The 21614-nt window shown below is 28.4% G+C and overlaps 3 protein-coding genes across 3 annotated transcripts; 2 read left to right on the top strand and 1 right to left on the bottom strand.

Annotated features, from left to right (window-relative positions):
- Nucleotides 1-1362: 1362 nt before the first annotated feature.
- On the top strand, nucleotides 1363-3248 carry LOC113378283. Its single transcript, XM_026618809.1, has 2 exons — nucleotides 1363-1416; nucleotides 2729-3248. Exons 1-2 carry the CDS (start codon nucleotides 1404-1406, stop codon nucleotides 3037-3039), a joined length of 324 nt encoding a protein of 107 aa, XP_026474594.1. The 5' UTR covers nucleotides 1363-1403; the 3' UTR covers nucleotides 3040-3248.
- A 6915-nt stretch (nucleotides 3249-10163) lies between these two features.
- Nucleotides 10164-11628, top strand: LOC113377846 (E3 ubiquitin-protein ligase Rnf220-like). The gene has a single exon (XM_026618283.1). The coding sequence runs from the start codon at nucleotides 10361-10363 to the stop codon at nucleotides 11405-11407; it is 1047 nt and encodes a 348-aa protein (XP_026474068.1). The 5' UTR covers nucleotides 10164-10360; the 3' UTR covers nucleotides 11408-11628.
- A 1266-nt stretch (nucleotides 11629-12894) lies between these two features.
- Nucleotides 12895-20664, bottom strand: LOC113375964 (protein patched homolog 2-like). Its single transcript, XM_026615901.1, has 16 exons — nucleotides 20425-20664; nucleotides 20155-20240; nucleotides 19855-20091; nucleotides 18229-18400; nucleotides 18058-18161; nucleotides 17862-17982; nucleotides 17670-17799; nucleotides 16651-16817; nucleotides 16336-16584; nucleotides 15123-15276; nucleotides 14891-15049; nucleotides 14685-14827; nucleotides 14258-14419; nucleotides 14069-14194; nucleotides 13163-13432; nucleotides 12895-13086 (listed from the first exon to the last, which is right to left on the bottom strand). The coding sequence occupies exons 1-16, from the start codon at nucleotides 20659-20661 to the stop codon at nucleotides 12895-12897; spliced, it is 2709 nt and encodes a 902-aa protein (XP_026471686.1). The 5' UTR covers nucleotides 20662-20664.
- Nucleotides 20665-21614: the final 950 nt, after the last annotated feature.

Raw genomic sequence — 21614 nt, 5'->3', positions numbered from 1 at the left:
AGACCATGTGTACCTACTATGTGATGTACTCAAATTAGTATGAACATAGATTTTTTTAAATCTAATTAATCACTTGCAGATTGCAAAATTTGTCTAATTAGTATTAAGTCGGTGATTTCCAACCATTTTTTATTCATAATGATCGAAAAAACATAAAATTTGCTACTCAAATGGTTGGGCAAAAGGAAACTTTTTCGCGATAATTATTTAATTTCAGTGCTTTTCTAATAGCTGGAGAACCATTTTTGCCGAAGAGTTTGTTTATTTTAACTTGTGTAATTTTTGTCTATTTCAATTGGTGTATTTATCTGACTAAAAATAAATCTCATATACAGTTATAGTAATCGCAAAAAATCTAAAACAGAAATTTTTATATATCTTCAAAGATTTCTGAACTTTTGGCAAATTTTTGTCGACGATTTCGCGAAAATGGATCAACCAATTTGAAAAATTCAGAAAACATTTGACATGTATTGAAGGTAAGAAGACGTGCTGATTAGTTTTTGGCAAAGGCAGGAGAAGCCGTTTTGAAGATACGGGGCAAAAAGTGCTAAACTAATTACATTTTTAGGAAGGCAGGTCTAGCGGTTTTGGAAGTCCAGTAAATAAAGCACAACAAATGCCATTTGGCATATGCACATCAAATTATCAGATATTTTATAAAGATTTTAATTAATAGTGAGTTAAGTTAGACTGCAACGCGGTGTTTACGCGCTTCGATATTTCGTCTCTAAGCAGCTAACGCAACGTGATTGCTTTGAAAAAAGTTCGAAATTTTCAACAAAATATTTCAAATTAAAAAAAGTCAATTTCTTTCACTTTTCAAATTTTTTTAAAGCTTTTCAAAAATTTAAATTACGGCACGACAAGTTTCAGCAATTTGCCTTTAGGCACGATGCCATGTACCACTAGTCAACTTGCAACTGGCAAAAAAAGAAGGGCCCTCGCAAACGAATTTCGCCGACGCCCACGAATGGTCTAGCGCCGCCACTGCACACACATATTTATTTTTTCTAAGGTATGCCAAAATGTTCAGAAACCTTCAAAACGCGAATATATGCAAAAAAATTCAATTTCGATTTTTGGACGATTACAATAACGTACCCTACGGAAAGTTGAAAAGAATATAAACTAGGGAGATAATTCAATAGATTTTTTGTTACATTTTTTTATGTTACAGATGCAAAAGGACTTAGCGAACCCAATCGCATAAAAGCTCTTAGATACCAAATTCAAATTAACCTAGAGGACTATATTAGTGATCGACAGTACGATTCTAGAGGACGATTTGGTGAAATATTGTTAACGCTACCAGCACTTCAGTCAATCACATGGCAGATGATTGAACAAATTCATTTGCCAAACTTTTTGGAGTTGCCCACATAGACAGCTTATTGCAAGAAATGTTACTTGGTGGTGAGTATCTTTGCATGGCTTATTAGATTTTTTATATTTAGTTTAATTATGAATACTTAAGTTAAGAACTTGGGTGATTCAAGAAAAGAATTAAATTATGGAAATTTATGTTGGTTTCAAGTACTGGGCGCACCAGTTAACTGTGGTGCGCCCATTACATAGGGCGCACTGTTTTGTGTCGTAAGTATCTAGTCATGACGAGTATATTTGTCAACAACACAGTATGTTGCGCTGGTAAAATATCGGATGAAAAGATGGGTTTATTTTACAAAATTGAAAATTTTATTACAAAATTTTACTTTCTTGATTAATTTAAACATATATTACGCTTTCTTAGAACATGCATCGCACAAACATATATATCTACTTCTGTGTTTGTACTGATCACTGTTGACGTGCACTCTTACATAATATAAAATACATTTTTAGAATGAAATGTATTAAATAAATTAAATTAAATTAATATTATTATAGATATTATGAGTCCATTTGAAAATATCATCGACAAGTTTTGAAATGAACGGTTAAAATTTTTCTTCTGAATAGCTAAATCTCAATTCCTAACTATCAAGTCGATTTTTAAGCTATTTACAACTACTATTTGATACCGGCATAGTCTCAAAATATTCCAAATATGCTGAAATTTGAGAATATGTTCTGATGAACTGTGATTGATGAACAAACTTGTCATGTAGAAGTGGCAGAATTTTATATATTGGCATATATTGGCCAGTATATTCATCATGCGTATAAAACGGTGTGACCATTTGCTATTTTTGTGGCTATGACTGTATAAATATAAATATAATAAATAATATAAATTATAAAATAAATAGTTGCTAGTGGCTTTTTAACTTGAAGCAAGTTGCATGATCTTTCCAACATGTTGAAATAATATATTCTAATCAATTAAGAATTAAGATTCAGCTATTTAAATAACATTTTACTGATTATTTAAAATAGTTTTGCTTTTCATCAAATAAACTATAATATATATGTAAGTATATATATGTAAGTAACTACATTTGCATGTATGATATTATATTAAGTTTAACTCGTTTTTAGTTTAATATTTATGTTATAAATGCTAATGGTAACAAATAAATGAAATATAGTAAAAACATCTTTCTACTTTGTGAACCAAACCCAACTTCTTCATTCAATTCTTTGCCAGCGCTGTTCACTCTTTGATTGACGAATATACTCGTCATGAGCTCCATTTGGACGACACTGCTATTTAGTTTGTTTTTTTTATCATGCTAACAAATTTATATGTTGAGGAAATTGAAAGGCTTATTTTAATTTGTTCAAGGAGCTACTCCTGATTCAAACACATCAAATGTATCGCCAGTTCCTATGGTAAACGACTACCAAAGTCCCAGCACTAATTCTCCAGGCAGTCCATCGGGCAGCCATAGCCCAACAGTATCAGATCATCAGATATCCAGCCCAGATCTGGCCCCAATTCATCCTGCTCAAATAATTTGCGATATACCAAGTGTCCGAAGTGGCAGTATGCAGGAATTACAATCAAATAATAATCATTTGCACAATTTGGATGATGTAGCATATAAAATGAATTTCAAACAAGAACCTTCTTTAGAAACTGATTCAACTTTTTGATTGTTTCTTTTACTGGTAATAGGCGAAAATTATCAGTAGTACAAAAGCAATTGAGTTGTGCAAAATTGATTGTACAATTTATCAAGATTGATGTTTGCAATTTTACATCACATTTGTATGAAGAGTTCAATTTAATAATTCATTGAACAAACACTTTAGTTTTATATGTATTTTGTAATAATCAAATGGCTGTCAATAACTGCCAATTATAAACCAGATTTTGAATAGTGTCTTTTCATAAGTGCCTTAACATTTGCTGCACTGAAATATATGTATATGCAATATTTAATAAATATATTGCAAATAAAATTTAAACAATATATGTATGTATATATATATATATATATATATATATATATATATATATTACAACTAAATCTTAAGTGTTAAATGTTTTTTATATGAATTATTCGATTATGTTAGAATAATTACTAAAAGCTGTGTATCAGTGCTCACATCCTAGTGCTCAATATTAGAACATTTATTAATAATAAAAATTTAAGTTAAATTTTTCTTCACGTTATTGTAAACATCACCTGTTTTGAATAACTGGAATTTTTGCATGGAATATTATGGTACCAATCATAATATTATTAATAAGAAATTGCATTCAAAACCTTGTTGAATATTGAATATATGATAATTACTTTTTAGAATCCTGTATGCAATAAGTGAGGCTGAATGTTTCTTTATTGTATTATGCAAATTTAAATATAAAATGTGATTTGTTTTCATAACAACCTCAATTGATGTATATCAATTTACAAGAAAAATTTTGCATATATCATTTACAGCAACAAGTTATTTGTATTTAAAATAGCTGTTTAAAATATCAGCATTACAGGTATGTTCACTAGGAAAATAGCTTTCTACAAATTTTGATGAAAGTTTGAATAACAAAATATCAAATTGTTGACAAATTTTAAACTTTGATATTTTCTTGTTAAATTTCACTATCAATACATAATGTAATTTTAGTCATAATTGTATATTATAATAGATTGAAAAGTTAATGTTACTCGTTTATTATAATATTAGCAAAAACAATATGTATATATATATGTGATTGTATGTTGGATTAGAATGCAGTTTGTGTTTTAGTACGATTTTGGAGGAGAGTTTGGAAGAAATTTATAATACTTGAATAAAGTTTTCATTATTAAGTATGCATATGACACCATATTATTAAGAATATTTGATGATATTGTGTTTTATCTTTTTATTCATTTAATTGATGTTTTATGAAAAGTTTTGGTCATTGCTACTTCTTCATTACAATAATTATTGTACAATAATTTCTGTACTCAAAATCACCAAGTATAAATATATATGGAATATAAATCTCCTTGATGTGATCGGACAATAGCACCTGTAGAATTTTTAATGTGGGCTTCTGTGCTATATTTCTGTTAATTTTTTGACCAGAACTAATTCAAAATAGTTCAAACATTTTTTTTTGTACCTAATAGTATACTATATTCTTACAGCCCAGGTTACTGAATGTCTCTTGTGGCATATCAACAGCATTCTAGTCCCTCACACACACACTATATATATATATATATATATATATATATATATATATATATATATATATATATGTATATATATATATATTTGTTTATGTTGATGACGACAATCATCTTGAAATTATATTGTCATTATATCATCTAAGTATTATAAAAATGCCTTATTATTGTAGGCCTAAATATTATCAAATGCAAATTGCATGAGAGGTTTCATAACATTTAATACATTGGTCATAGATTTCTTATATTTGAAATCTTAATTTATAAAATGTTATCTATAAAATATTTTAGTTTGTAGTTCAAAAAAGGTTTGTGTTATGATAATAGTAATAATAGAAACTATATATTTCAGATTACATTCAGCTTTGCTCCACAATATTATTTCAAAATCGAAAAATACGTATAGTGCATTTTCATAGAAAAAATATTTTTTGTCAAAACCTTTTTACTGTTATTAGAAGAATTACTAGAAATAAATTACTCAATATTTAAGTGCTTTAATAAACTGATGTATTATTAATCTTCATAAATCTTGCTTAACGGATATTTTTTATTCGAAAGGTCAATTTATTAAATACTGAATGTGCAATAAAGAAAATAAGTAACTAAGTGCAATGTTGTAAATTTTAATCATGAAGTCAAAAAGTATAACCAATATCTATAGCTGATGTATATGAATTTATTTACTATATCTATTATATTTAAACCATTAGTTTGTTTTCAATGAACTAATTTAGACAAATTTTTGATGTTTGACTAATTTAGACAAAATTATAATAATGATCATTACCAATAGCAGAACGTGTTGTTAATAATCGGCATGATACATTGACCTTTTATAAAAATATTAAATCTAAAAGTATGTGATTAAAGTATTAAGCAAACTGGATCAAAATAATTTATTAGTGTTCCTAACAATAAAATGCTCTAAGCCGTTTGATCTACTTTTAAATTGATATTGAATGTGAAATATAATTATGATGTTCTTTGTTTTTGCTAAATTGCATAACTTTTATGTTTTTTTCAACATTTCAATTAATATGAGCGAGGTATTTGTAAAATGTGCTTATTAATAAATAGTTTTAGAATATTGCTTAAGATGACAAATGCAATTAAAAACTGGTGATTGACTAACAATTTTTTTGTCATATTGACAATATTTATTTTGAACATTTCTACAAAACCTGCAACTACTTTCTATAGAACCTGCAACTATTTTCTTAACTCACGAGTCACAATAAAAAATAAAAATATTCCGATGATGTGTCAAATGCAAAGATACATTGTTTTTGTGATAATTTGCATAGAAGTTTTTACTTGTATAATTTGTAATATATTGAATAATATATCAAATATACTATCTAGTTTTGAAATGCAGTCACATACAACTTTAACAAAGATATAGAAAAGTACTGGCTAATATGGGTTAAAATAAGAATTAAACTAATATTGATACTTTAGTCAAATTTGATGTTTGTTTAAGTATCACTCAAGTAATATATTTACATGTTATCGACTTGCCTCAAATTTTGATAGCATGCTTTAATGATTTAGTTGTTGAAAGGATAGTTATATTGGTAATCACTAGCATTGAATCAAAGTTAATTATAAAAGTCTTCCAGAATTGTAAAATAATGTGTAAATAGTAAAATTGTACAATAATGATACTGCATAGTAAAAGTTTTATACCATAGATAATAAATGTTGAAGTGATTTTTTATATCAAGAATAGTGATTAAATTTAGCAAAACCATGATGAAGAGTAAAAAATTCTAAAGACTTAATTATAAAATATATTAGTTTAAGTATTAACTATTTCTACACAGTTGTTAATTTTGTGATTTCATAAGTGGAGGGTGTCGAGTGTTATATTTTATTTGTTTTATAGAATAAGTTAGATTCACTTAATTACGTTATAATTTGTGGTTACAGTTAAATACGGTAATAGATTTGTTAACAGATATTATTATAATGAACTGTAGTTTTATGAGAGTTGGGATTAAAATATTATTTAGTGAACATAAGGTTTTATTAAGTTTGGTGAAGTAATATATTATTGTTATTATTATCTGTCATTCCAAAAATTTTGTTACCATTCCTGAGTATTTAATTTACATATATTTATAGATATATTAAAGCCTGAAACGATCAGAATTAATATTGTTTTATAATTGTTTTTGGGTTTGATTTGCTGTATATATTTTGTTGTTATATATGAAAAATACAGTTGTTTAAAAGCTTAACACTCTTTTTTGATTACGAGTTCAATTTATTGTTTATCTTACAATATGAAGTTAAGACGAGTTATTAGAGGATTGTTAACTCTCCTTGGAATAAGTTGTAGTAACAACAACAAAAAAATTAATAATATTCTTTTATATATCTTTGTTTCAAAGACTTCTGAACATTTTGGCATACCCCAGTCTGGTCTTTTGTCTGGACCGACCAAAAACCTCCGCTTTCCTCTTGCCACTGGCCCGCCGCGAAGCATTACTTTGTGGCGGGAGGATCTAGAATGTTATTATTCTTTCACTGAAATTATACTTATCTTTTAAATGAGCAAAGTCCCATTGGCTCTTTCTCTTTTATAGAACGTGTGTGTGTGAGTGTGTATTTATTTGTGTGTGCGTGCGTGTATGTTTGTATGTGTGTGCGGATACAAATTTTCAGCAAACTCAAAATCAACCGATTTTAATGACTTAAAAACATGCTATTCCATTGACTTTCCAATCAATTTTTTTTTTTAAAAATCTAGCATTTTCAAAAATTTTAAAATTCTGAAAAATCAAGTTTTTTCAAAGTTTTCAAAATATTGTAAAACTTCTAAAAAATTTAAATTATGATACGGGAAGTTCCAGCAATTTGCCTTAAGGCACGTTGCCATGCACCGCTAGTTTTATGTTTAGATTATCTAAGCTATTGAATCCTTTTTAATTTTCTTTATTTTTTCAATAAAATATTTTAAATCATATCAGTATTTTTTTCATCATTGTGTCAGAATTCGCCCCTGCTTTTTTTAATCGGCATTAAGTTGTTCAAATGTGGCTGTTTCCCTGATAGTTTAATAGTTGACAATTGTGACATGTTGACAATGGCGTCTTCATATAACTATTATGGTATATATTTTTCATGTTTTATTAACATATTTTGATATTTTACTGTGAATGGTGCTAAAATTAGATAACCGGGGTTCTTGTTAAATTTGAGTTTATAAGGATTGAAATCATGTAGCCTCAGGAGTCTTAGATTGCAGTTACATTTAAAGGTATGTCAGTTTGCATGAATAATATAGTATTATATTGTAGTTACATAGAACGGAGCATCCGATTTGAATGATCCAAACATAGATAAAAGAAGAGTATGGATCCAAAAAACATTCAGTTCGTAATTATGGGGAGAAGTGTGATTAATTTTTAGCAAGGTCAGGTATATTTTTAACTTCCCGTAGGGTAAGTTATTGTAATCGTTCAAAAATCGAAATTGAAATTTTTCCCATTTCTCGACGTTTTGAAGGTTTCTGAACATTTTGGCATATACCTCAGACAAAATGGATGTGTGTGTGTATGTATGTATGGATAAAATTTTTCGTCCACGTTTTCGGGCGCACGGATCAACCGATTTGGATGGTTAAAAAAACATTCGCTTCCTATTGATAGGGAGATGTGCTGATTAGTTTTTGGCGAAGGCATGTTCAGCGGTTTCGGAGATACGGAGCAAAGAATGCAGAAAATAGAAATCGAGTGTTTGAGAGATCGGAGCATCGGATTTGAATGATCCAAAAAACATTCAATTCGTAATGTTGGGGAGAAGTGGTGATTAGTTTTTGGCAAAGACAGGTCGAGCGGTTTCGGAGATGCAGTGCTTAATGTGCAAAAAATGTCACTTTTTGAGAAAACTAAGCGTCTGATTTGAATAATTCAAAGAACTTTTTTAACAAAATAATTGCTTTTGGGAAAAAAATGTTTGTTTAATTTTTTTTTTTCAATTTTTTTTTTATATATCAAAAATAATTCAGATTTTAATTGTAATTCTGACTTAAGTTCTAATATACTTTAAACAAATATTTTCAACTTTGCAATTCAGTTTATATATTTCTTATAAGCCATTCTGAATCGAATGAGACCAAATTTGGAAAAAGTATGTGTGTGTGTGTGTGTATGAACAGATTTTTTGCCGTAATCGACGTTTTCTCAAAAAGGGCTGGACCGATTTGAAAAATTTAAAAGCCATTTGAGGTACCTCGATGAGGACTATTGTTTGTTAGTTTTGTGCGATGATCGGCCAAGCTGTTTCTTTATAGATAGCAGAAAAGTGAAAATTTTTTCGTCCACGTTTTAGCCCGCAATTCTGAATCGATTTTGAAATTTCAAAAACCGTTCGAAAGGTATTGATTGGGAATCGTGCTGATTAGATTTTGGTGAAGATCGGCCGGGCCGTTTTCTTGTAATAGTGTTAAAAATTTTTTTTTAGACGATTTTTATGATTTTTTTTGTGGCAGATACCATAGTTTTATAGATCATATTAAAATATTACGGCCCTACGACAACTAGTTTAACTATAAAAATTCGTCAAAGTTTGCAAAAATTGGTATTGTTTTTTAGAATTTGTCAACATTAGACTTTTCATCGACGTTTGCTCAAAAATGCCTGAACCGATTTCAGAAATTTAAAAGCCATTTGATGTATCTTGATGAGAATTATCATTTCTCAGTTTTGTGTGACGATCGGCCGAGCCGTTTCTCTGTAATTTGGAAAAAAGTGTTAAACTTTTCGTCCACATTTAAGCTCATACTACCGAATCGATTTTGAAAAATCAAAAACTGTTCGAATAATATTAATTGGGAATGATACTGATTAGTTTTAGGTGAAAATCTACCGAGCTGTTTTCTTGTAATTAACAGTTGAAAAAAACAATTTCAGCCGATTTTTAAGGAACTTTTTTTGGCGATATATATCATCGTCTTATAAAACTTACTGAAATATTGCCGCCTTACAAGTGGTTTAATTTTAAAAGTTCATCAAAGTTTGAGAAAATGAGCAGTTTTTTTGACGTTTGTTAAAATTAAAACTAGACGATTTACTTGGTATAACGATAGAGTACTTGGTCTTAATGAACATACTAAACCATTAAAGTCCTACGGAAAGTGGTTCAATTATAAAAAGTGTTGATTTTTGAACATTTGAATTTAGAAAATAATCTGAGTTAACGTGTTCGTTCGTTTTCAATGATATGTAATAAATCCACTCGGAATACTTTTAATCACTCATAAATTAATTTATTTTTTATCGATTAAGTCGATTATTTACACTTATCGGGAAGTTCATGTAACTTGCCTGAAGGTAAAATACCAATACCAACTATTTTATAAATCAATAAATTATCAATGCGCATTTTGTTCTGGTCCATATTTTCCTGTCATCTATGTTCTAGTCGCATACAGTTCGAGTGTTTGAGTGTTCGATCTATATCATCCTTAATCTACGGAAAGAACGATTTCTTAATAAATACACGTGAAGTACACCCCAAATGGTTGACAACTATTTTCCAATGCCCATGTTATTTATAATATAATAATTTTGCATCATAATAAAGCTATAAGATAATATAAGATGTTGACGTTAAAAATATATTGTTAACATTGTGATCTTAACTACTTGTGGTTTTAGTACTACGATGTTAAACATTTCGAAACAAACAAACGTTTTACTCATCTTGCATGAATGTTAGCTATGCAAAAATTTGGAAAATCCGTGTTTATTTCATCAATCGTATAATATTGTCCATATTGTGATATGGATTTGGCTTCCACTACTACTGTTGAAGAAGGTCGTGGTTTTCGTACAAGGCGAAAACTATCCGATTTCTCCTGTTGTCCCGTTTGTGGAATTACCTTGCGAACTCCTGAGCTGGAATCTCATTATGTGTTAGAAATGGAAAAATTGAATAAACTTAGCACTTGCAGGACAAGAAAAGCCTCATTAGGATCCAGTTCTAATGAAAATGGGTCTACAAGTGCTAACACGGTAGAAAATTCATGGGATACATTCCAGAAAATTAAAAGCAATAGACAAAGCCGATTGAAGGCTAATACTCGAAAAAGAAAGGCCGATGGTACACTTTGTCCTGTGTGCAATGAGCGTACCAATGATGACATATCAGTCCATGTTGAACTTTGTCTTAGGAAGAATTCCGATTCCCCTGACGATGAAAATATCGATGTCGAAGGTGACGGCGAGAGTTTTGAAGAGTACGAGTGGGCAGGCCAGCAACGAATAAGAGCTTCTAGCTTACTCGTAGGAGGTTACCAGAGTGCTGGTGTTGGCACTTCAATATCAAAGTGTCACGCAAGTAGCGAAGATGAGGATCTTATTGTAGACGGAGATGATTCTTCCACTTTTGGACCCCCTCAATATTCTGAAAGTGATGTGGTAGTGCCAACTGTAGACAGTCAACAAGAAGCTAAAGAACTTCAAGCACTTCGCGGTGCTTTATTGGAAAACATTGCAGGCAAACCTCCTACAGAGGCGGTTGTAGTAGTTAATAAAAATATTACTGGCTCTCTTTCCTCTGAAATTCCTTCTACTGTAAGTAAAAATCCTACAATGGATGCATTGCAAGCTAAAATTCGAGAGCTTGAAGTGAAAATTTCAGATCGAGAGTCTGGTGAACAATATAAGTGCTTAATATGTATGGATTCATATAAAAATGCTGTAGTCTCAGTGTGCTGTTGGCATGTTCATTGTGAGGAATGCTGGCTGCATACATTGGGAGCAAAGAAATTATGTCCCCAATGTAATATGATTACTAGCCCCCTGGACCTTCGCAGAATTTATTTATAAACTTTATAGTGAATGGACACATGGCCTGCGTAAAACATATTCAATTCATAATTTTGGATAAATGTTAAATAATTGTTTTTCTATAAATGTAACTATCTAATACTATAAATATTTCATCAATAGAGAAAGAACTCGTTAACAATTGATTTATTAGGCTTTATATCCGTTTGATATTTAAGAACGTTTTATTGTGAAGTTATTACATTTAAAGGAAGATGAAAATACGGATGAACGTTAAGTAAAATATAATGCGCAGTATTTTGTAAAATCAGTTTGTTAATGTTAAGTTTAATGCTATTCTCTATATTATTTAAAATGATGAATCATTCATGATCTCTTATCTTCAAGAATTCATAGTTAACTCTAAACTGAAGTGTTATGCTGTGTATTAGATAGTAGAATTTATGAAAAAGACCTTCAAGAGAAAACGTGAGCTTAATTTTTTTACAGTATGTATTTTAGAGAAATAAATAATCTTTATATATAACTAAACTTTTTTATTTATATATATATATATATATATATATATATATATATATATTCAAAATGTACTAATAATAACTTTACTGTATATCTTAATAACTTGGATATATGATGTGTGAAAGTATAGAATCTATTATGTTTTTCTCTGAAATTCAACACTTTGAAAATTCACATAGAAAACTTGTAAATTTACGTTGGATTCAGATACAGCATGACCAGCATTGCTGTCTAATACTATTACTGCTGTTAGAAGAAAAATAACGGTACAACTATAAATAAATAATATATGCATTGTTTATATTAAATTTACTAAAATTTATATTGAAAGATTTTTTTAGACTTTTACTATATATTTTATATAAAAAACTTAATTATACAAAAAGTTGATAAAACAAGCAAAAATCAAGAGAATAAAAACCTTAAGGGAATATTCTGGGCTAAAGGCAAATAATATTTTGGATTTTTTTTTATTAAACATCATTAATTAATATTTAGAGAGTATATAAAAAATTAAAAAATAGTCATAATCAATATTAGAAAGGTGATGAAGTGGGGAGTCTTCAAAAATTGGCCCTATACATATATATATATATATATATATATATATATATATATATATATATATATATATATATATATATATATATATATATTATTAATGCAGAATAATTTTGATATTGGTATAAACTATGGACAAGTTAAAAATTTGTTTCACAAGTTCACAAGTTTTTGCTGATATCCTTGAATTTTTTAAAAATAGGAATGTGAAGATGATATACCACAGAGAAGTCTGTAAAGTAAGCTCTGTAAAAATTTTAACTAAACTGGAAGGATTATCATACATTTTGAAAACTCCTCTTGTACACATATTCTTGAATAGTTAGTTTTGAAAGTATCCAAAAAGAAAAAAAACAAAATCGATTTTTATTTTAACTCTAGACCAGAATACCCCCTTAATGAAAGAGCTACCAGCTGAAATCAATAAGAAAGTTAATGTAGTTTTATCATAATGCCATAGCTTCACTTTGATCATTAGTTTCATCATCCGCTTTAAGCATTGTGTCTTTACCAGTATCATCTTCTATATTTATTTTATCTTTATTATGCTTTTTTCGTATTGGCCCTAATATGGATAATATTACTGGTAAAAATATGAGACCGTGATACAATCCAAATGTTATAATTAAAAAAAATATCTGAAAATAAAATATTCGTGTCATCACCAAATATATCAACTTTTGTTTATTATTAGTTCTATTTATTAAAATGTACCTTAAAAAATGCTTTAAATGTGTAAGCTTTTGAGAATGCAAGCGTACTCAAAGCCAACATGGTAGATCCACCTCCATATATAACTGCAGCTCCAATATGTTTCATAACGTTTATTGAAATTTTGGTTCTAGTGCTTCCTTCCATTGTTAAAAATACATGCCCAATGTGGGTTGAATAATCAATGCATAAACCTACTGATAATTGAAGTGCAATACATGAGACAAGGTCTAATGTTAAACCCCAAACATACATCCATCCACTAACGTTGACCTGCAAAAAAGGTTTCATACTCTTTCAGTAATTTTTACTTTTTATTGTTCAATATTAAATCACTTTTAAATAAAAGAAATACTGCATGTAAGCTTTGAAAAAGATATACATATATTATATATTTAACTTTATATCTAAGATCTGGTGTTACATCAATAAAAAATTGTACAAATGTTTTACAAGTTTATTTGAAACCTATATATTTTGACTAACATCCTAGTCTTCATTCAGTGGCATATAATTATAATAATTAAACAAAGAAATATAATATATAACAATTTCATAATGATAATTATAATGATAAACTAATTTAAAACCACTAACAATTTGGTATCCTTATATTACAATTAATGAAAACACTATTGCTCCATGGTAAGAGAATGTATTTTCATTAATTGTAATATAAGGATACCAAATTGTGTTTTTAGATTAGTTTATTATTATTATTCTTGAATTGTTACATATTATATTACTTAGATTAATTGTTATAGTTATATTCCACTGAATGAAGATTAGGAGGCTAGCCAAAATGTATGGATTTCAAAAAAAATTTAAAACATTCATACAATTTTTGATCTTGCCTGATCTTTAAACTGTTGTAATAATCAATATCGTTTTCCAAATTCAATAACTCACCACAGTAAGTAAAACACATAGAAATATCCAGGAGCAAATATTAAAATTAGATATGAAAACTAACGCACAAAGCATCACACAGCCCAAGGATAGTAACAAGTTTTTCTTAATTTCTATTGCAATAATCTAGAAAATAATACAGAAATATTGATAAAGAAAAATATATATGAATCATATGAATTAATTCACCTCATCGGTAGACCAGGTGGCAAACATATTTGCCCAAACTGTGCAAAATTTATCACCAGTTGTAAAGTTTGCTTCATTAGTAATTTTGCGGAGTTGATTCATACTTTTAATACTATCTACTGTATTATTAAATCTCTTCAAATGAAAATGAATACTAGATGCCTGTAATATAGCACAGAAATATAATATTTATCTTTAATTCAAAATTATAATTTATTTTATTTATTAACTAATTTCATCACTTAATAAATAAATTTGATATGTTTGAAAAATGTATTACATGTTTATGCTTAAACTGTTCTTATAATATCTATAATAATAAAGTTGTGCTTGATAAACAAAAATAAATCAGTTCTTTGAAATAATAAATTAAAATAAAATCATTGCATTTGCGATGAATTGCATTAAAGATTATTTGCTTCAATACCTTAATATTAGAAACTGGTTTGCCACATTTGAGAGGTTCAGAAAATTTGAATTTTCCCATCTGCTTTGCACCAGAGGGGCTATGCAAATATTTAGACAAGTACAAATTCCAAGTGGCATCTGATACATCAGTACTATTCAAATCTAAGAGTTGTTAATAACAAAATTAAAGACAATTTTGCCATTTATTATAAATATTGAATATACCTGTATTAAAATTAATTTTGACATACTGGCAAAATGGAATAATCCATGAATCTATATTACTTATAACATTTTGATGCTGCAAAGTTTCTTCTAATTTTATAATTTTTTTAAATTCAGTGCTATAATTCAAGTTTCCTATAAAAACAACAGCTTCAAAACCTTCATAAATAAAAAATAACATTTCAATACAATTGAATATATACATAACTGTATAATATTGTTTTAATCTTACCTATTTGTGGATAATATTCTCTTCTTTTTTCTATATACTTGAAAAGATGTGTATCTTCTGGTATAAACCACATGGGATCAAACTTTTGTTCAAGCAATAATGTATTTTTTATAGATAATGCCGCAAATGCTATTGTTGATATTAAAACTATAATCTGAAAAATAAAGCTTGATATGTATATATATATATATATATATATATATATATATATATATATATTGGGTGTTCCAGAACTCAATGTCAAGCTGAAATGGCGTGATAGTAATATGAGCTTTCAAATGCAATCAAAAAAATTGGTCAAACTGTGACCACTTTTCTCTTATTGTGGTTGATTTTTATTAATTTTGTTCATATGAACTTTGGATCTGTAATCATAAATAGCATTTCTAGAAACACAGTGAAAAAATACATAAATGCCCAAAATATTGTAGAATTTAGACTATCTGTTACACTATGAATTTAAAATTTTCAAAATTGGTCGATTTTGAAGGCACCCCTTTATTAAAAAAAAGTTCTAAAGTGTTTATTTATTTATGAGTTTTTATTTTTATTACTAGTTTTTTTTTATTATGAAACTATTAAGTACTTCACCATTTTACAATCCGGAGTTTCATCAAAAGCGCGAAATTTTTGAAAACTAGGGTCAATTGTATCATTATTTTAGACTATGATCTTAGATATGTTATTTACGATTATGGATCCAAAGATGAACAAAATAAAACAAAGCTAAATTAATAAAATATATAAAATTAACCACAATAAGCAAAAAATGGTCACAATTTGACTAAAGCTGGCTGCACTTTAAAGCTTTAAAGCATAATCTTCAAACTATGTGGAATAATTTTTTTTATGACAGTTACGATTAAAACTATCCGGTCGGTTCTGGAACACCCTATATATTGTTTAGGTTTTCTGGGTAGTATTCTCTCAAATGTTAAATAAAAGAAATGAAAAAAATGTAAATAACAAAATTCAAAAAGTGTCATAGTTCATAAATATATATATATATATATATATATATATAATATATATATATATATATATTATAGAATTTTGTGATATGAGTGGAACAAATATTAAATGTTAAATATGAACAATACAACACTCAGATTTTTAACACTCGCTTATATATTTAATAATTACAGACGTTTCAAAACCATGGTATGCCTCATCTTCAGTCTAATTTCAAAACAGTTCACTGGTCACAACTTACTTTTCCAAATTTCGTCAATATTACTTGAGAATAGAGTTTTGACAAAAACATTTCTAAAAATTTTGTTTGACTACAAGAATTTGGAACATAGTTTTCATGTTTGATGCAGGGAATAAATCCATTATAATTATTATCAATCCTTTGTTGATCTAGTGCAAAACAAGCAACTACAAAAGTTATTGTATAAATATAAATTATAAAAACTCCGACAGCAGCATACAAACAGAAAGAATGAAGTGATGGCAAAACCTAAAAAGACAGATCATTAACAGAATTACAATGTTAGTGATTACGAGTGAGTAAAACTGAACTTACAGTTATTGAACTGACTATGAATGCTGCCATATCTGTGAAAGTAGTTACTGTTACTGCCATTCCTGCCTCCCTTAGCATAATGCTAACTTTGTGCGGAAGTGAAAGACCATTTGTCTTGAATGAAACCTTTTCCCAGCAAGCAAGTAAAACAAACATATCATCAATACCTTCAAAAAATCAAATAACTGTCAGTAACATGTATAGAAACTAGTATATAGTGCTTATATATATATCCGAGCCCCTGCATCGTATACTGTATATCGTATCTCAAAACGTTTGTGAAAATTATTATTTAATAAATTAGTGCAAAAAAGAGTGTTGTTTGTTCTTATTTCCAAATTAATATCTATTATTCACTCAGAATACATTTGTTATATATATATATATATATATATATATATATATATATATATATATATATATATATATACGAGGTCTGTTCAAAAAGTACCCGGAATTTTCGTTTTTTCAAAAAAATATTTATTTATTCGTCTACATTAATGTGGTCCCCTTCAAAGTAGTCCCCCCCAGATATAATACACTTATGCCAGCGTTTTTTCCAATTTTCGAAGCACCCTTGATATTCACTTTTTGATATGTCCTTGAGCACTCTCAGCGATTTTCTTCAATCGAGGAAAACCGCCGTCCTTTCATGGGTCTCTTCAACTTTGGGAATAGGAAAAAGTCACACGGAGCCATATCTGGTGAATTTTTGCACTTTGCAACACTTTATTTCATTTTTTACGCAAAATTTAATACAAATTCTTTGACTTTTCAATTCTTCCATTGTAAAAATCGCCGAGCTCAGAAAAACACGTCGAACCTTAGCGACTACCACAGACAAAGTAAACAGTGAATATAGCTGAAAATTTCATCATACTTTAGGGGCATGTATACCAACACAATAAAAAAAAATTTTGACAATCAGACACTCCAGACCCGCGAAATTTAATTATTAGTAATTCCGGGTACTTTTTGAACACACCTCGTATATATATATATGGTGATTCTTTAATTACCTAGCCCCATTAGTAAAAATGGTAGAGAAGTATGAACAGGTCCATAGGATAGTTCAAATAAAGAGCATAAACTGATGGTCATTAAAAAAGATATTCCAATACTAAACATGCCCATGCTTCCTAGAGTGAACTAAAAAATATGCTTTTTTACTACATATTTATGGACTATCAGTGGAATTTTAGGTTTCTTACTCTTTGGTAGACGCAATTCCATTGAGAAATTACTATATGGACATAAATGCACATTAACACAACTCCAATCATTATTTTATCTATGTCCTCAAACATTGTCGCAGAGCTTATGTCACCGTAACTACAAAATATTGCAAACCATTCTCAACATCATCTATTATTCATCAATGACTTTTACAATACTAAATTATCTTACCTGCGACCAGCTTGATAAAACACTGAAAAATTTTCAGAATGTTGAGAAATATTATTCATTAAGTGTAAAAATTTTTCCTCCCATATTAAAACTTCGTTAGTTGCCTGAAACATATAATATACACTAATAATATATGGTTATCAAAAAATATATATATTATTGCATATTTACCATGTTTTCAGTACCAGCATCATTGCCAATTTTATCAGTATTAACTTGTGAGAAGTTAACATTCAAAAACCATGTTGTTAAAATTGATTTAGCTGAAATTATATGTCCACTGGTATTCCTTTCAACTCCCCCAAGAAAATTCGCATAATTCATGGGATGTCCCAATGTTGGACTTGAAAAAAAAAATTCTTAAATAACTTAATAATTGACACTCAGAAGCTGAGAACGAATCATATTTGGAAATACTAGAATAAATCTTCTAAGGATGTATTGTGGTCTAGAATTTAAAAAAACGGTTATGTTCTGTTAAATAATTTCAAAGAATTTGTGTTGAAGAGGATTTTCCGAAATTTAAATTATTTTCGCAAATATAGCTGTTTGACCACGATAATCCTCTTCTCTTTCCTTTCGCCATGAAACTTTAAACGCAGTTTTTCTCAAAACTGTGGGTATCGATACGATACCCACGGTTTCTCCACTTCTACTGGACGTTCATTATAGATTTCTCATCAGTATGAACTACTGATTGTCCCCAAATTCCAATTTTTACTACTTCTAAAAAAATTGAGAATATCAAAAAAGGTTAATTGACTTCCCGTAAGGCAATTTATAGTAATCGCAAAAAAATCGAAAATAATTTTTTTTATATATCTTTACGTTTCAGACGTTTCTGAACATTTTGGCATACACATTTTCGTCGACGATTTCGGGAGCACCGTTCAACCGATTTTAATTATTCAAAAAACATTCGATTCCTATTAATAAGGAGACGTGCTGATTAGTTTTTGACAAGATGAAGAACTGATTAAAACTGAGGGAAGGCAGGTCTAGCGGTTTCGGAGGTCGTGTAAAAAAAGTAAACATAATGCCATTTTGAGGTCAAAAATGATCAATAGACATATGCACATCAAATTATCAGATATTTCATGGAGATTTTAATATGTGTATCAATTTTGTTTACATTTCTGTGGGTTTCGTAACATCGTTTGTCCGTTAGACGGCGACGCGGTGCTTACGCGCTTCGATATTGCGTCTCTATGCAGTGCAATTGTTTGAAAAAAGTTCAAAATTTCCAAAATATTTCAAACTAAAAAAAAAAAACATTTTTTTCCAAAAAAGAAATTTTTTTGCAAAAATTTAAAATTTCTCAAAAATCTAATTTTTTCAAAGTTTAAAACATATTTAATCTTTTTTTAAAAATTTAATGTTTGATACGGAAAGTGCCAGCAATTTACCTTAAGACACGATGCCATACACAGACAAATACTTGTCCGTAGTTTATGCGACAGTGACATTATTATAAATTAGTAATATATATGTATTTTTCTTCAGATTATTTGGAGGACTAAAATCATGGATATGGTTAGGTGCCAATTTTATGACTGTTTTTAATTTTTTATATATTCTCAAAACATTAATTAATTAAGTGCAACAAAAAATATAATAAAAACATTGTTTGCTTCTTCTTATGACCTTTCAAAAATCAATTCGTGAGTCTAGACCAAAATACCTGCTTAAATATAAGCTAGTATCTTAAGCATAAATGTTTGTATAAATTTTAATCATATGTTCATATAAGAGCAACATAAATACATAAAACATGTGAATAAATAAATAAATAAATACCTTTGAATAGTAGTATTTAATTTATTTAGCACATCGTCAAGAGTCAAACTTTTTATAGTTTTTAAGTCATATTTCCACATATCAACTACATTGTATTGTAGACAACCCAGTTTCAAACTATTAACTATCATGCAGTACAACCCAATTGGCAAAGTGGCGCTGAGATCAGGGATAATATTCGATGTATTTGATAAACCTTTTGCATATGATTGTAATTTTGTAGGAACTATAGGCACTCTAAAAAATACAATATGATATTATTTATGCAAACGTTAATGTCTATAGTGATGCTATATTTACTTGAAACACGTTTTATTCCATGGCACTTCAATACCATTTTCGTTTTCAGTTTGTATTGCTAAGACTTGATCATTAATTCGAGCAACCTGCAACAGATGCATAAATAAAAAATAAGAAAAAAAATTTAAAATTGATTTCATTTATGTCCTATTAACATAGGAAAATTTCATGTTTTATATATGTTTATAGTTTTTAACGCTTAGAATAAGTTATATTACTAAACATGAAAGAAAATGTATTAAATATTTCAAGTGAAATTTATCATATAACCTGTTCTAAAACAAAAGGATCCAGCACATTATCAGCAGTTATTAAGACATTCTGCTGTCTATATCCTTCGATAAATGTATTCAACAACCAATTTGTGTCTCGAACGAAAGCAGAATCTTGATCTATCCACAATTTTAATGGGTCTTTCTCTTGTTTAAATTTGAACAGTCCTAAAGAACTAACAATTACCAAGAATAACATAAACCATATTACAAACCACGGTTTACTGGCTATCATAAAACCAAGTCTGTAATGAATAATAAGGTTATTAATATCAGTTAAATAAAATCGTAAGTCATAAATTTTACCTGCCAAATAAATTTCTATAGGAGTTCTTACATTTAGCCAATGACAAATCGGTTTTCTCTCATTTTGTGCACTATCCATTTCCTTCCTTTTATTTAGTTGTTATTAGTAATATTAATATGCTTGAACATTATCTTAATATATTACATATAATCGTCCAAACGGTATTTTTAGTTGTCATTGTAAAACATAATTTTAAATTGTTATTTGATGGAATGTTTACAATGATACATTTCAATACAGGTTATGTTGATTATTTTAACCTATGATTTTAACCATCGACATCAACATATACAAAGTGCAACAATTCCTACAGATCGTTATGGTATGTCATAAGAGGAAATACGTTACATTAAATTTCAATGAATTAATCAATTAATTTAGATGATCTAGATAAGTTAAGGCTTTTGAATTTTTGACAAATCATTCAATAATTAATATCAACGGTTAATCGTATTTGAACCATAATTATAGGTTCATGAACCTATAATTATATGACCAGCATCTTTGACCATCAGTTAACTGTGATTGACGAATATACTCGTCATGGAGAAGTGACACAATTTTGTGTAATAACGAGTAACTATATTTGCCATGCGTATAAAACAGTCACCACTTGCAATGTAAATTGATTATAAAATGTTTAGAATATTTTGAGACTATGAATGTATTTTTTCTGAAAGCAAAATTTCAAAAATCAATAATTTTTATAATTGAACTAGTTTCCGTAGGATTTTAATGGTTTAGTATGTTTAATAAGACCAAGTACTCTATCGTTGTGCCAAGAAATCGTATAATTTTAATTGTAACAAACGTCAAAAATCTACTATTTTCTCAAACTACTTGTCGTAAGGACGTAATATTTCAGTAAGTTCTATAAGACC

The sequence above is a fragment of the Ctenocephalides felis genome, unplaced genomic scaffold (assembly GCF_003426905.1).
Source record: "Ctenocephalides felis isolate EL2017-DRISC unplaced genomic scaffold, ASM342690v1 CF-g0.4_SCAFFOLD_01886, whole genome shotgun sequence".
NCBI lineage: Eukaryota > Metazoa > Arthropoda > Insecta > Siphonaptera > Pulicidae > Ctenocephalides > Ctenocephalides felis.
This window is presented reverse-complemented; position numbering and strand designations above follow the sequence as displayed.

What these genes read in the sequence shown, in the direction of transcription:
- LOC113377846 (XM_026618283.1), top strand. Translation starts at nt 10,361, where the DNA reads ATGGATTTGGCTTCCACTACTACTGTTGAAGAAGGTCGTGGTTTTCGT.
- LOC113375964 (XM_026615901.1), bottom strand. Translation starts at nt 20,661, where the DNA reads ATGATAGCCAGTAAACCGTGGTTTGTAATATGGTTTATGTTATTCTTG. An exon ending in ATCCTTTTGTTTTAGAACAG is followed by an intron (nt 20,241 to 20,424) that starts GTTATATGATAA and finishes CATCTGTTGCAG; the next exon opens with GTTGCTCGAATTAATGATCA. An exon ending in ATTTTTACTAATGGGGCTAG is followed by an intron (nt 16,818 to 17,669) that starts GTAATTAAAGAA and finishes GATTTTTTGAAG; the next exon opens with GTATTGATGATATGTTTGTT.